General features: G+C 44.8%; 1 protein-coding gene across 14 annotated transcripts in view; it reads right to left on the bottom strand.

Annotated features, from left to right (window-relative positions):
• Positions 1–15,169, bottom strand: part of fnbp1b (formin binding protein 1b) — a 44,939-nt gene extending 29,770 nt beyond the window's left edge. For 3 of the 14 annotated variants that reach the window (XM_069168590.1, XM_069168598.1, XM_069168581.1), the window contains exons 1-5: positions 14,968–15,067; positions 12,702–12,817; positions 8,318–8,374; positions 7,772–7,919; positions 699–761 (exon numbers count right to left, since the gene is read on the bottom strand). In XM_069168590.1, coding sequence (XP_069024691.1) covers positions 699–761; positions 7,772–7,919; positions 8,318–8,374; positions 12,702–12,817; positions 14,968–15,057 — 474 coding nt within the window. In that variant the 5' untranslated portion in view covers positions 15,058–15,067. Of the gene's footprint in view, positions 1–698; positions 762–7,771; positions 7,920–8,317; positions 8,375–12,701; positions 12,818–14,967 lie in introns of all 14 variants that reach the window. The other 11 variants (XM_069168544.1, XM_069168554.1, XM_069168605.1 and 8 more) reach the window with 9 other exon arrangements.
• Between the last annotated feature and the right edge of the window lie 472 nt (positions 15,170–15,641).

Raw genomic sequence — 15,641 nt, 5'->3', positions numbered from 1 at the left:
GAGCCAAATCTCTTTTTTTTTTTTTTTTTACCAAATAGCAATGTAGAAATCATTCAGCAAGCTTCTCACTTGTATTTGGTACGGACATCACATATTACTAGCTAACTTTAATTCTGAAATGACCAAGTGACACCTCAGGTCTTTTTCTGGATCAAATTTGTACTCAAATAGAAGCTTGTTCGTGAAGAAAAAAGAAACATCACTCTGTAACACCGCTCTTCAACCACAACTGGGCTGTGTTTTTAAAAAGACCAACTGACAGTGACTCTTCGCAAAATGAATAATCTAGCTGATTGGTCTCGAGTGCTTGGAGCACGTAGTTCATGAAAATATTTAATGTTTTATTTTTTATCTCGCTTTCAAGTTGTTTCTACAGGCTGAAAATCTACTGGAATCTGTTTATGGCCTCTCAGTCAACAAAAGCTAATCGCAACTCAAAATAAAATGTTTTTTGTGTATTTATTACTTTATAGCTTCTTGGAAATGTAAATAATTTAACCTAATTGGATTTAATAAGGGATTTGAAAGCACTAGGGATCAGTATGCATTCTGTACTGGATTCAGAAATTCTCTCAAACACCAACTCTTGTTGTGATTCTTCTAAATACTTTGTGACTGCATATTAATGATGGTAATGTAATTAGTGTCAGTAGGTTTTTTTTCATTTTTTATTTGTGCACATGAATGAGGTCACTTACCGATTCCAGCTGTTTCCACGAGCTCTCAACGTGCTGCTGTGCCTTACGCCCATCATGGAAGTGCTGTTCAGGAAGGGAAAGAACAAAAAGAAACCCATAAATATTGTCATACCATTTACGAGCTGAGGGGATTTAATAGCAGGTGAATTGACCTTGACATATTAGGGGTTAAAAATTTAGAAGCAGTGCGGGATAAGAATCTCAACCATACCATTAACTACACTGACTATTACTAACACTGTGACAGGAAAGTACTAATGCGAGCTTGTGAAAGTAGGGCAAATTCAAATACACACTATACTGTCGCTACATTAAATATTATGACCACATAACCTGCGAGCTTAACACCTAGAGATTTGCTCAAGCTTGAGCAGATGGCTTTAAGTCTATTTGATTAAAGAGACACCAGATCATATCCAACCAGCTCACCACAGGTGCACCAACATTGCTGCAAAGAAACTATTTCACCATTATATTAAACAGAAACAAAAAAAAACAAAAATCAACTGAATAAAAGCTTTAAAGTTATGTCAATATAAAGAATAAAGGGAGCAGGAACAGTTTCTGTGAAGCAGAGCAGACGCCATTTCCATGAAGCTTCAAAGTCACACGTCATGTACAGAGCAGAGCGTGGTGCCAAGCAACGAGGTTTCTGTTGCTAAAAAAACAGTCGTCTCTGCTCTCTGTCAGGACCCCGTGCACATTGAATGCACATTGTTTGAAAAAAGCACGAATGTGCAAGAAACAATCCGAACAAGATAAATGCATTCAAGCCTAAAGAGAACCACTTTTAACTAGGAAAACATGTAAAAAAGAAAAGGATCAGTTTATCTGCTGTCAACACGTTCTTCTTCTGATGGTGAATTCTGACGAGTTTGGTGATCCTCAAACTTTTTCTGTGGCGCCTCAGTGATGTTGACATCTGTGGTTTTGGAGTGAAACGTCTAAGCCACAGATGTCTGCTGTTGGATGAACTGCCGTTAAACTCAATAGGGAAATTCTTGTCCCTCTCTGAATGAATTGTAATAACTTCAGCGATAACCCTGGCCTTTTTTCTCCCGAGTCGGGAGGAAAAACTGACATGTTGCTTTTAGTGATAAATAACTTCAATCAATCAATCAAACTTTATTCATATCGCACTTTTCGTACATTTTGGGTTGCAGTTCAAAGTGCTTTTACGGATGATTGACAGGCCGATAATGAGACAGACCGTTGTGTACCAGAAAAAAAAAAAAAAACGAAATAAATTTGAGAGCAAATTAAAAACACGATTTAAAAACAAATTAAAAGGAAAATGACCGTTGAAAACCCACTTTGAGACCGATTTGCGCAATACCATAAGAGATAAAAGAAACGTAGAAGATAAGATTAAAAGCTACAGACGTGATAGCTACAGCCAGAGCAAAGAGAGGGAAGAATACAAATTCTCCGTAAGTAATACGGCAGCACATGACATTAGAAACAAAGCTTGAAATAAATCATGGAGGAGAAGCCCGATACTGTAATATAGTGTATCATAGCACCGCCACGTATAACATTTTGGACAATGCTACATGGCAGCTGCTGGTCTACACTCCCACAGTACATATGCTTTGTGTTTTTTTGGGGGGGTTTTTTGCCTCACTTGGCCAATCAAAGTGCACTTGGCCCGCAGGCAGAGCACATCTCTCTGCAGCTCGCTGTGTGGTTCACAGCCAAATCCCCTGCAAGCAAAAAAAAAAAAAAAACACACACAGAGGAGCAACTCTAAACTTTTTGTTGTCTTTAAATTAGACCGTGATTACTTTTAATGTACTTTTATAAAGCAAATAAATACATCCTCCATCGCCTGCCGTCGAGTTTAACCCCCGTCTAAACAATTCAAAAGGAATTCAATTTAAAAATGCAAACAACAGTGACTTGAATATCAATGAGGTTTACACGGACTGCGGAAGCTCGGGTCAGTAGCCGAGTTGAATATCGATGCTGCTATTCAATAACGGACCCGGGGGCCATTGTAAAGAACAGAAAGCTGTTGCTTGTACCTCTCTGGCATTTCGGAGCTCGGGGGCCGCACAAGGAAGTCGGTATTCTGAACTCCGACGCGCAGGGAAGAGATGTGAAATTTAGAAGCGACGCACGAGGGGGCATAGAGGTTAATAACGACGAACGCGAGAGGTGTTAGTGAGAACGTACCCTGGTGGACCTCAGGTAGTCCCACTTCTCATTTCCCAAAGTTTCGAGGGAAGCTGAGAGAATTGAGGAAGCGCTCCGGCGTTTCAGAGGAAGTATTTGAGCTCGAACAGAAAACAAAAGGGACCGCTTCGTGGAGCCGCTTGACAATCCGGTGTGTAATCAAGCTGCTGACCCTCACCTTCAAATACCTGTTTGATCAGAGCCTAGTCTTTTCAATGCCGTCCTTTGAAAGATGTGTCTCAGTAAATGACGATAAGATACAGCAAGACCGGGGTGACATCACTGTTAACCGTGGAGCGTTCACCCAGGCAAATATTTGTCTCCATAACAACACTTCTTGAAAAATTTCCAGCGTCTTATCTGCGTCAACAAATCGTCCATCACAATGAGGGTGAACAAACTTTGGCTGACACTCTTCCCCTAAACAGTTCCATCCTGCTGGAAGGATCTGCTGATCAAACCGAACCGACGCACACACGAGTTTATTCACATTTCAGACACGATAAAAAGATCAGTCGTGTGGGATGCAGGTGTACAGCACCGTGTTTGAATGAATAGACTCTAAGAGGCACACTTATCCCTCATCGTCCGCTCATCTCTCACGGTTAAAGTCTTTTTTTTTTTTGTTCCCACTCATCCCCCTCAGTCACAGCCTCAGTCATCTGAGTTACTTTACCGCAACGCATCAGCGACCTGAAGCCGCTGCTCTCGGTTCGCCGGGCGATTACAGAAAAAAAAAAAAAGATTAAACTGGAGTTAACACCTTTAACAAATTCCTGACCCGGATTCAAAACTTCAATTTTTTTACTACGTCGATATATTAACTGTAACAAAAGCAGGACTGGAAAGTATGAGATCAGAGGCGGCAGATTTAATATTGACTTAGTAATGCAAAGCAGGCCTCCTCTTCCTGCTATGACTACAACAGCATTGTTAAAGACAGAGACATTCCTCCTGGTGGTGCAACACAGAAAGATTCCCTCCAGGTGCCGTAACTTTAACAAAAAAATTAAAAAAAAAATAAGAGAGATTCGTAAGAAGGAAAGCCATTACAGTGAAAGGCGAGGTTGACAACTACGACTCCGCGGACATTCGGAAACTATTTACTGCCTCCCTTATCTGCCTCTCGGACTCTCCGGTGTCATCCTTTTCCAGACTGAGCTGAAAAGAGGCTGAGAGTGACAGGCGAGCTGCCCCCTCGACCTCTGACCTCAACCGTGTAATACGCTTCGGGAGGGGGTGGAGGGGCGGGAGGGGGCGGGGGCGTGGGGGCGTGGCAGAGAGGAGAGTCCTCTCATCGCTGCAGCGCAGTTCGCTTGCGAGCTGCACACGCACCCGGCCTCCAGCCGATCTGCGTTGGTCTTTCGTCGACACGCGCTCGCAGGAATGCGCGCCCGCAGTCCCACACGGCTGTCGGCGCGCATATCGTCGGGATACAGCCACAAGTCGTAGAAGATCGAGAGACGTTACTCCTGTTCAGACCCATTCGTTCAGCGAGAGTCGTCCTGCAGAGGTCGTTTATGGTGGAGTCATGCTGGATCGAGAGGTGGGAGGGGCCGTCGATCAATTCCTCCCTCTCGGCTTCCTGTTTGTCTTTCCGCTCAACACGAGAAGGCATTCGAGGCCGCTCCAGACAGACACATCGGTTGTTGTTTTTTTTTTTTTTTACGCCGTGGTTGCAACTCTCTTCTCGGCCTTCAGAGAGATAAATGAGAGGGAACGCGCTCTGCGAAAGTCCCTTAAAGACATTTTTATTGCGTATTATAGTTTCGGCTGAATTTTTGCGAAATGCGCTGTGTATTTTTCTGGCCTTGGCGGCTGAATAATTCTTATCTTCATTTTTTTTTTTTTTTTTTCTAGTTGGCTGTCACATCATAACTTCCCCTATCACCAAATAAATGTCATTATGTACTGAGAACACACAGATCTGAACACCGTGTAACATGTGCTGATACATACAGGAGATATAGTGACATTTATAAAAATGTTAGAGCGGCTGAACAGTCCTCGCAGGTCTTGCCAGAGTGTTTAAGGGTCTTTATCAGTCCTCATTAGAGAGGACATCTAAGCCCTGAAAGGATGGCGGTCTGCTGACTGAACACCTTATTATGATTCCTCAGCACAAACACAGTCCAAAGAGACTTAGGCTCTTCATTCCGTATTAACACTGCCACCTATATATTATTACATATTATACTATTAGGCGTTAAACAAGTGATTTATAGCAAATGAAATGGTATCTTGCCAGGGCTGTGGTATATATTTTTTTAAATATATTTCTTTCTGTGCTTTTATAGTTTAATCTCATGAGTAGGGCTTTGTATCGTTCAGAAATGTTTAATACTGGTACCAATAATTTGTGTTCGATACTTGAATGATACTTTTCTTCTATACCAATTTTAAAAACGAAAATCAAAGTACAAATCCTTAGTTGTCGTGTACTTCAGAGGGGGAGAGCGTCACCCAGGTTGTTTTCCGTCGCTCCAATAACAGACTCAATGCCACACGTGGAATTTATTGCCAGGCACTTCAATTGACCGACTATTCCTAAACGCTTCAAGTGCTTTCAGTACAGTAGTAGCGAGCTTCACACAGAGAGGCTTAACGTTGCTGCAGCGCGTGCAACTCAAACAGGTGTGTGGTTAAAAATGGGTTTGAAAAGACTGGAATTAAGGCGTTCTAATGTCAAATTTACTTGAAACAAGTATAGAAGCAACGTAAGGTAGAAAAAGTTATCTGTTTGAAGACGAGAATGTGTTAGCGTCAAAGTAGCCACGGTGTTGAAATTTGGTTGCGGAAGACGAGGCTTTTTTTTTTTTATAGTGGATAGTCCCGAAGCAAATCGGCCAGTGCCATAAAAGTATTGAAATTCAGTCCCCAGCACTACTAATGAGTGAAATATATTTGCCTAACGACTTTAATCAAAGAGTCTGACCTTTAAAGTTACACTTTTCCAAAGACAAGTCTATCTGGCCCCTTCCAATCCGTTCAGACAACATTCTTGGCCCCACCTCCACCGCCACCCCAAGCTGAGCTTAGAGAGAGGTTCGCTCAGGGAAACAGTAAAGAGAGGAGGAGGAGGGGGAGAGTTACAAAAGAACCCCACGTGAGAAACTAATAAGGTATTATTCTTTTTTTTTTCCCCCTCCCTATGGGTTTGGATTTTTACCTGTCCAATAAGCTCCCTATAAACCCAGGAGGGGTAGGCCTCGGCCCTCCACTAATCCCACCGTCTGGGTCGGCCCGCACAGATTTGTCTGACAAAAGACACGAACCGAAATGCGGCAAAGTAGAGAACGCTCAAAAAATAAAAGGGGAAAAAAAAACCAGAAATGAACGACGGGGAGCTGAAGTCACGAGACACGACGGCTTTAGAAACACCATTCAGAATATCACTGACTCTTGTTCTCGTAGTGCTGTGGACCGACTCACGATGAAACCCAGTGTTCTTCTAAAGGTCCTTTTTTTCTCCGTAGCTAAGATTTACTATCGTCAATATCCTTTTCAACGCTCGACTGTGACAACCCGTGTCACTGCCCTGCATTCACGAGTGGTGTGAATGTGTCTTTCAATCGAAAATGGAAAACTTAATGGGCTATATTTGACCCTACGAGGACACTGTCCTGGATATGACTGAGAAACCATTTGCTCAACGTCCCCAGATGAAACGATCCCGTTTCCGAAAAGATAGTGTAAGTTATCGAGTGAATGAATGGGAAACCCCCGGCACCGGCTGAACTGAAGAGACGCTGTTGCGGGTCGAGACACATGACACATTATCAATAAAATCAGCTGCATTAATAAAAATAAATAAATAAATAAAAGATACGGAAGAAGGAAGAGAGTACAGAGTGCAACGACTGTGGAGGGAAGTCGTGAGTACGGAGGAGGCAGAAAGGGAATAACAGAGAATATAAAACAAAAGGAAGAGAAGTGTCAAAGTGACATCCTGCAGCCTCAGAGCAGCAGTCCAAGGACCCTCTATGATAAGCCACGCCAGGCCAAACTGACCAAAGCCAAAAAGAGAGGAAAGGGATGGACGATTCCCCGTTGGAAGCGCTGGAAAATTCTTTTTGCATCAAAACCGAGCTTAATATAAATTCTGATCAATTATAAAGCGTTCGAGAACTTCCTGTGTCAGGGTAGAGCAAATGCAGCCGCACCGATGTCACCAAAAACACCAAAAAAAAGTCACTGTGCCTTTGAGCTGCACTCTGGTAGTGGTTTTCCACTCCAGTTCCCTCAGCTGGACCTCCGTGAGACATGAGTTCATGACAGATTTTTTTCAGAAACTGACATTTTCCAGCCGGGTAGCTCTTTCTCTCTGCTGCTGCTCCTCCTCCACCATCTCTGCGGATTTATCGGGCACCGCGCTGTTATCGTGTGCCGTTATCAGCGACCGATCCTCCAAATCACCGTGCGCCGTAACGACGACGAGGAGAGCCACTTCAACGTTTAAGAATAGCGCGCGGTCAATCTTTTGTAAGTTGGTTTAAAAGAGGGGGGCAGAAAAAAAAAGGGCTGTAATGATAGAGAGATTGTGCGCCGTAAAAAAAAAAAAAAAAAAAAGGACTCAGTCGGTCACGTTCCGCACTACTGCCGAGCCTCTGGCTGCATCTATATTTACTCGGCGATGACCTCATCTCGTGGAGAACAGAGCACGCACGGAGGGGGGGGGGGGGGGGGGGGGGGGGAAGGGCTGCTTCATTTCCTTGTGGGCCAGTGTGTCTGTTTTCCTTTACAGTGCCTGTGTCCACAGCGAATGTTTGATTTCAGTCACCGGCGTGACAACATGATGCGGACAAAATTTTGACTAAGAAGCAGAAAACAAAGACTGGATTATGGAAAGAATCCAACTCTCTAAAAAAAAAAAAAAATTAAAAAAAAAAAAGTCTCACCGATTTCCTCTCGGTCTTGACCTCCTGCAGGTAGCGCGTCAGCTCGGCGATGATCTGAGACGTCAGGTTCTCCGCTATGACCTCGTGCTGACCCGCGTAGTCGTTGAGCTCGTTGAGCGTCATCAGGAAGGCTCGACATGAGGTGTACCTGGGGGAGAGGCGCAGGGACGTGATGTCAGGGGAAAGGAAGGGCAGCGGCGGTTCGATTGTAGTTTGGAAGAAATTTATGCTGAAGGAGTAGTTTGGCATTTTAGGCATCGTGATTTTTGTCAGGGAAATCGTTACAGGATCTCCAACGCTCGTATCGGTCCTTTAAATACCGAGCTCGAGCAAATAGGGTGTCATTTTTACGCTGTGGCTTTTGTGCCGATTAAAGCCCACGAGCTAAAATGGGTTTCTGGCCCCTTGTGCTAAGCTGAGCTCATCGGCTCTTAACATTTACCGGACAGATACGGGAGTGCTGTCGATCTCCTCGTCTTACTCTCCTCAAGAAAGCGAGATATCTCCCAAGATGCCAAACTCTTCCTTTAATTCACTTGAACTTACTTGTTCTCCTCATCTTCTCGTGAGCTCTTCTTGGGCTGATATTTCTTTGATAAATTCCTGCGAGGACAAAGAGTTCGGCCTCGTCAGACATTTCTCACCGCATCTTTTACAAAAGAGTCCAGTCTGCGGAGGCGGTGCGCCCTTCCCATTATGTTTCCCCGACACCGCCCTTATGGACCTGCCGAAGGATCATCCAATACACCATTCAATCCGCCAGAGTGCTTTTTTTTTTAATATATATTTTATTTATTTTTTTCTCTCCTGCCTCCAACGGCCCCCTATTTTTTTCCCCCCCTCTATGCAGGTCATAAATCATCGCCCCACCCCCCCGCCCCCTCCCAGGGGGGTTAACGCATGAAGAGCCAGTCACCAGAAAAGGAGCATGCGTTTTTATAATGCAGCCATTGCCCTTGTTTTGACTCTGGCTGCATGTGGCACGAGATGAGAGGGTGTGTGTGTGTGTGTGTGTGTGTGTGTGTGTGTGCGTGTGCGTGTGCGTGCGCGTGTGTGAAATGAAGTGCATAGTAGGCGGAGCCGCGTAATGCACGAAAGGAACTATGTCACGGCCGTAGCTGCAGGTGGATTTGCAGGGGGAAGGGGCCGCAGATATCACCGTCATTACGGCAGCGCGTCTTTTCTCTCGACGCGACGCACCGGAGGCCGCGGCGCAATCCTGTCACCCGTCGCTTCGCAAAGACCGGCGTGACGCGCTCGCCCGACCCGACCGGCACTCCCGTCAGCAAAAAAAAAAAAAAAACGCGATAACGCGCGTAAACTGCGCCCGGGCGGATTCGGGCGCACATCGTGCCGCCTGCGCCGTGGGTATCCTTCGTCTCACTAAAGTGCGCCGGTGCTCTCGGGTTAAAAAAAAAAAATGAACAACCAAAACGGCGGCGAAGCCGTCTATACGCGACCCGAGGCCAGAAAAAAAAAAAAAAAAAACCTGAATGCGGCAACACATATTCAAAAAGCCGCGCGTGACACTGAGTGATACTTGCATTTTCCGATCTAAAAATCATGGTTTTGGTTTTATTTTTCCTACAAATCGGTCCACCGCCGATCAAAAATTTAGGTTGAGACAAATTCTGTATTAAATGCCACGAATGCGCCGTGAAAACGATTATCGTGGGTACGTAGAAATTGCTCGTAAAGAGCTGATGAGAGTCCGAGGCAGCTGCCTTTTGTTTGCAAGAGTACAGCCGCGTATTCGCCGGTGGGATCCTGAATGCCTCCGCTTGTACACGTTTGTAAAAGAGCACGCCTCAATCCCTGCTGAAATAAATAATTCACGTGTCAAAAGAAGAAAAATAAAACGTGTAATGTGGGTCTTCAGGGCACTCCGTTCAGCTCTATCTCTGCCCACACCCCCACCCCTCGCCTCCCCACTGGCGTTTGCACTGTTGCTAGGCAGATCCGTCCGTCATCCTCACACCCAAACCTCTAATTATAGCGCTCGCTCGCTCATTCATTCACTCAAGGCCAGACGTCATGTGTCAGATTGTGTTTGCCCCGCTCACCTCGATGACATATTTAACACACTTGTCAAAAATCAAGGTCGCGGCTGGCTCCTACCGAGGAGGATTTTTTTTTTTTTAAGGTTCGGTTTGTCTCGAAGATGACATGATATGCCTTCATGTTTTACCCTGAAAGTTGCTGGAAGAAAATGTCTGCAAAAACTGGTTGATAATATGACTACATGCTCCTTTTTATTTATTTTTTTCCCCCCATCCTGACCCAGTCTCCTTTTGTAATCAGGACTTTATACCCACTTTGTGATGGATTATGCCAGACTGGAATTTGGGGGGGGGAGGAGGAAAAGGTGGAGGAGGCATTAATGCATCGCCCTGCAATGACTGAACTCAAGCATTGTGCATGTTTACACCAATGCAGGGAAAGAGGATTATTCATGGATTAGTGCAGCCTGTGGTTGGTATGGAGATGGAAATGGTGCAAAGTAGAGTAATAGCCATAGAAGGCATTCGATTGGTTGAGCAATGTAGGCTATTTCATTGAGTTTCAAAAACTCTCTTTGCAATTGTATTACACAGCGGGTGATCAGTAATCAATTCTCCACTTCTGCAGGCCTTTTTTTTATTATAGAGCTGGCAAATGTTTTTTGGATTAATTATTTGGTCAATGAAATAGTAAAAATGCGCATCTTCAAATGACTTTTGTTAACACGCGTTATTCTGATAATTTTTCTAGCAACTGACGAATCAGACAATCGACTCATTATTTCATAGAACCAGACCTCGACTTCAATATGTTTCACGATACTTTTTTTTTTTTGCTACCAATTTTAGCAAAATCCATTTTAAGAAAAAGAAAATATATATTACGCGTTTCGTTGGAAATCCTTACTTATCATGCAGTTTAGAGGGGGTGAGGGTAACCCAGCTGGTTTTCTATTGTGACAATTTAAAGATGCTAAACAGCAGGCTATCATCAGGCGCTACAATTTACTGATGTTCCCTTACATTTCTAGCGGTAGAGGCTAGCCAGCCGGCTGAGCACAGCGACGCCTCCAGTTACTGCAGCGTACGCAATTCAGACTTCGGTCAGTACCATAAAAGTATCAAAATTTGGTACCATTAACTGAGCATTAGCAATGCCGCCATTATTAATGCCTTTAAAAACAGCTGTCTTTTCTGTTATGACGTGACAAAAATGTCTGCTGTGCAACGAGATGTTACCTAGACGGACAAAATCGGCCCAACATCACAGAAGAGAGAAATGAGGACTCGATCGAAGGGCCAATTCCACTTTGGTCTATTAGATCTACGAGCCCTACGTCGCTTTTGGTATGAGGGTGCCAGTTAGATTAAACCTGATTTCATGAGCTAAGTTAGTTACAGAGGGTAATTAGTGGTGAGGTATGTCCAAGTAGCACCACAATAAAGAAGCAGTGTGCTGAAAACACTGGAAAACTCCATGACTCAAGTTGTCCGGTCCCAACTTCCTCTGTTTTAGCCTCTTCGGACACCCGTGCCAGTGTGCGCGTACAAGTGTGTGTGTGTGTGCGTGTGTGTGTGTGTACTAGACAACGGACCCAGCATAGAGACTGAAAACATCCGCACCATCTGTGGAGCCTGCAGTTCAACAAAAGCCAACCTGCCAAGGCAAGATGTTTCCAACATACTGTAGAATGATGTGAATATCTGTTCAAACACAAGTGCAAATCTTCTGTTGAACACTGCTTTAATTTAGCTTTAAAGTGATTAAAGTAGTTTGTGATATGCACAAATATGTGACGTGCACCTTAACAAAAGCACCTAAAAGCATTCTGTTCTGTCATTTGCTTTTATTGAGTTTGAACTTGGGTGAAAAAAAAAAAATCGATATTTCTGTTGAACGTGGGTCCGTTTTTAAGAGTAAAAAAGTTATGGGGCGCAGGGATATGTGGGTAATGCTTGCATGTAAACACAGACAGCTAGTCCTATTATCTCAAGCTGGATTTAATTCTCAAAAAGTGGAGTGTGGTCTGCAGAGGATCTGTTTCATGGAGAGGGGGGGGGGGGGTTTCCATGTGAATGCTTGAACGGTATTGGCTCGTCACTGTGACATGTGGGGGGTTGGGGTCAATACTTAGAGCATTAGCCATATTGCCCCGTCCTCTTTAAAGATGCGGACTGCGGATTTGGGGGTGTGGGGGAGTGGGGGTGGCATCTCCCACTGTGCAGGCCGATATGCTGGAGGCCTCGGGAGATGGATCCTCCGAGTACAGGACGGCTCGCGCGCCCCATCGCTGCCTTTGAAAATCAGTGACTGCACTGAAACACTCTGTGTGTGTATGTGTGTGTGGGAGGAGAATTGAAGGGGGCGGGGCTAACACTTGTAGTTGGAGGGGGGGGGGGAGAAATCTGGGTCAGACCTGGGGTTGATAATGCTGATACCTTGTAGTCTCTATGGAAACACAAGCTCCACCCCCCCATCCCCCAACAAACCCGACTTCCTCTCAGGCAGCGTGCATGCAAGAGAGAGTGATATACAGAGGCAGACAGAGAGACTCTTCATGGACAAAATTAAAAAAAAAGAATTCTCTTCCGCTTGCTTGTTCAGCTCTATACTTACATAATTCTGCTTTCCTGTCGAGAAACAACAGCACTGCTGAGGATCTTTTGGGAGTGTTAATATCCTGATATTCTGCTTCTCTCATGGGATTTCTCATTTCAGCCCCCCCCCCCCCGCCCCCTTTCCTCCCCCGAGTGAGAGGTCAGAGGTCAGCCTCATAATGAGGTGGTATAGATTCACTCACTTGTTTCAAGGACATTTCAGGAGGTCGAATCCTGCTGTAGAATAGTTTTCTTTAATGGAAATCATTCACTTGAATTACTGCTCCGCAACCCCACCGAACATGCAACAGAGAGTCAGCTTGAATACTCACCTAATTTGTTTTGCATAGTTGGTTTCAATCTCCGACCTCTCCTTAACGAATTTGGTGTACTTCTCCACAAACTCGATGCCCCACTGTGTGTGCTTCTCCAAGTTGTCAAACTGATCCTGCAGAAAAAAGAGGAAGGTGTGATGATTACATCAGTCCAAAAAAAAAAAAAGAAAGAAAAAAAAAAAAAAAAAAAAGCAGGAGACAGCAATCCTTTACCAAACAGAAAGACGAGGCAGAAGCAATGATTGTGTAAAAAAAAAAAAAAAAAGTGGACGTAGCTTTCGGATCTGAAAAATTTGGCCGATGCCTTAAACTGCGATACCACCGAGTGCCACTAGAGGGCCGGCTCCAAAAAGACTCCGTAGATTCCAATTCAACTTCTCTCACGAAATTCCAAGTCAATAAAATTTCTCCACGAGTTATCTCGGTGTTGTTAGCTAAAGTCGCTCCTTCTTATTAGTTTTCTGGCCGTCTATTTTAAAATAATCTCGTCATTAATTAGAAAATAAGCTTAGTTTTTTGGTTTTTTTTTGGGGGGGGGTTGGGGGTGGGGGCGGCACACACCCGAGGCTTCATTGCTGTGACGTCACTGTTGTTCGCCGCTTAGGCGGAAGTCAACCAGGACAACAGATTATACCAACTTGATGGTGACACTGTGTAGCATATACTGTTGTGTGACCGACTGCTGATATCACATGTTTACTTGAGTTGCAACAAAATATTACCACGTATCCATCTTAGAATTTGAGCAGCTTAGGCAGGTCAATATGGAAAACCTCTTAAAATTAATCTTCTACTCGGCCTCCTGCCACACGCTGTGAGAATGTTGCTCATCTGGCTCCCCTCAGCCGAAGTCACTGAGGCATATCTGTGTCAGTGAATGTGTTTATTCTCAAGTCACTGATCAGACGAAAGCATCTGCATCGCGCATTAAAACCTTCAAACGCTGCACGTCTGGAATACGACCGACACGGTCCTCTTGAGACGACCCTTTCAAAGCTACTAGTGTGACCCGGCGAAGCTTCCCCTCAATATGCTTAATATCATTTTAAAGTGTGGTCTGTCACAGAGAGGGAAGTGTGGCTCATAGTAAAAAAAATAAAATAAAAAAAAAAGAGAGGCTCTAAGCGGGCTGCACTACTGATAACCAAATGCAGCTGTTCAGGCTGAACTCATTATTCAACATTTGTTGGTGACTTGTGAGGAAAAAAAAAGTAGCTTTCGGTTGGCTGAGGTCACATTTTGAAATTCATCTGTTCAGAAAAGAGAGCCTTTCAGCCGGGACATCAACTAGCACAAACACACGCAAAGGCACAGCCACCGACGATAGCGCTACTTCTAAACCACCTTCTTATGACTACGTTGGTATAATATTATAAATGAACCAAAAACAAAAAAAAAAGCGACCTTGGTGTAGCTCAAACAGTCCCCCATCCTCTCCTCCACCATGTCTGGCGTCTTCCTAACAGTCCTTCGAGCACGGCGGAGGAAACAGGTGAAGCGTCTGTGTAAAAAGCTTTCGTTTCACCGTGTGAGCACCCTGTGCAGTGTATTTCAGGACTGCTATGAGCATCCTGTGCCCCTATACTTTCATAATGAGTGATACAGGAAGCGGTTTCGTCGATGAAAAGGACGAGGCGTAGCGCAGTCTACAAAAGTCGTGCAGCACTTTGAGATAGCTGTAAGTGCATTGAACCAGCTTTTTATGTCAGAATCGCAGCGTGCTGCCGGTTCAGGACAACGTAGTTTTTTTTTTGTTTTTTTTTTATTGAAGCCACATAATGTCGTATAAAGTGTGCTACAATCACTGGAGCACCTCTGAAAGAGCACTCACAAATTCAACGGCTCCTGATTGAGGAACTCAAGGAAAACAATAGCGTGTGCTTCTCAGCGAGGAGGACTTTCCAGACTGCATTGTTCGTCGGTTTCAATGAGCGATCACTCATCAGCGAGCCACTCGACAGGAGACTTTAGACATTTTAATGAAAATGTTGAAGCAGCTCCTCCGCCTCATCGCTCCTCTTTGTTGCCCCCCAAAACCACCGATTGAGCTCCCATTTCCTTTTTTAATGACCGAGAGCATGCTCACTCTCGGACCCATGTGCCAATTAAAACAGCATTTACTTCATTACTGACAAGACAGCAACCATTCAGGACACGAAGCAGACAAGAAGCAGCGCACGTCACAGCAGCCACAGCATGCACATAAAAAAAAAAAAAAAAAAAAAAACGTCCTCTCCTCCTCCTCACGCATAACTCAAATTACCCTTTTTTGCAGGGGCACCATCTTATCCACTTGTGTCTCAGCGTGCAATGTGTACCCTTTAGAAATGATCCAAATCTGGAAAATGTCCATCCAATTCCCCGCCCTCCAAATTAGCGCGACAAAACAATACAAAAACTGGGGTTAGCTCGGAGAGGGCATCCACAGGACCATTTTCCAGGTATTCCAAAAGCGCAGATTAGCGGGAGCATGCGCCCTCCCCACCCCCGGGTTGGGAACAATGTCCGCTGACCCTGACTTCCTCCACACAGTAACAAAAGAAACGGCGCAGTTGTAGCGAGTAAATCCCGATCGTCTGGCAGTGGCGAGGATCCCGGAGAGGGCAGGGGAGGAAACCCGATGCGGCACTCGAACGCGGCACTCTGAATCTGAGGCCACGGCTGCCCACAGCATTCAGGGCTTAATGCTCCATCAGGCGTAAGGTGGAATAAATGGGATGGGAGAGCAGGACAGAGGAAAAACAGAGGGAGGGGGCTTGACGGGAGTGGAGTTGACAGAAGAGGCGGGGATTACAGGGGGAGATGATAAAATGTGTGTGTGTGTATGGGGGGAAGAGGGGGGGGCCTAGGCTGCACTGCTGGGGCCTCATAAACTTTGTCACCCCTTTTACAGTCCCATATTTTAAAATCCCATTATATCCATGTAATAAAACAATA

This window comes from Embiotoca jacksoni, unplaced genomic scaffold, assembly GCF_022577435.1.
Source record: "Embiotoca jacksoni isolate LCO1_2020_lvr unplaced genomic scaffold, fEmbJac1.0.p SCAF_10, whole genome shotgun sequence".
Lineage (NCBI taxonomy): Eukaryota > Metazoa > Chordata > Actinopteri > Embiotocidae > Embiotoca > Embiotoca jacksoni.
Note: the sequence above shows the minus strand (reverse complement) of the source record. Positions and strands in the feature narration are given on the sequence as shown.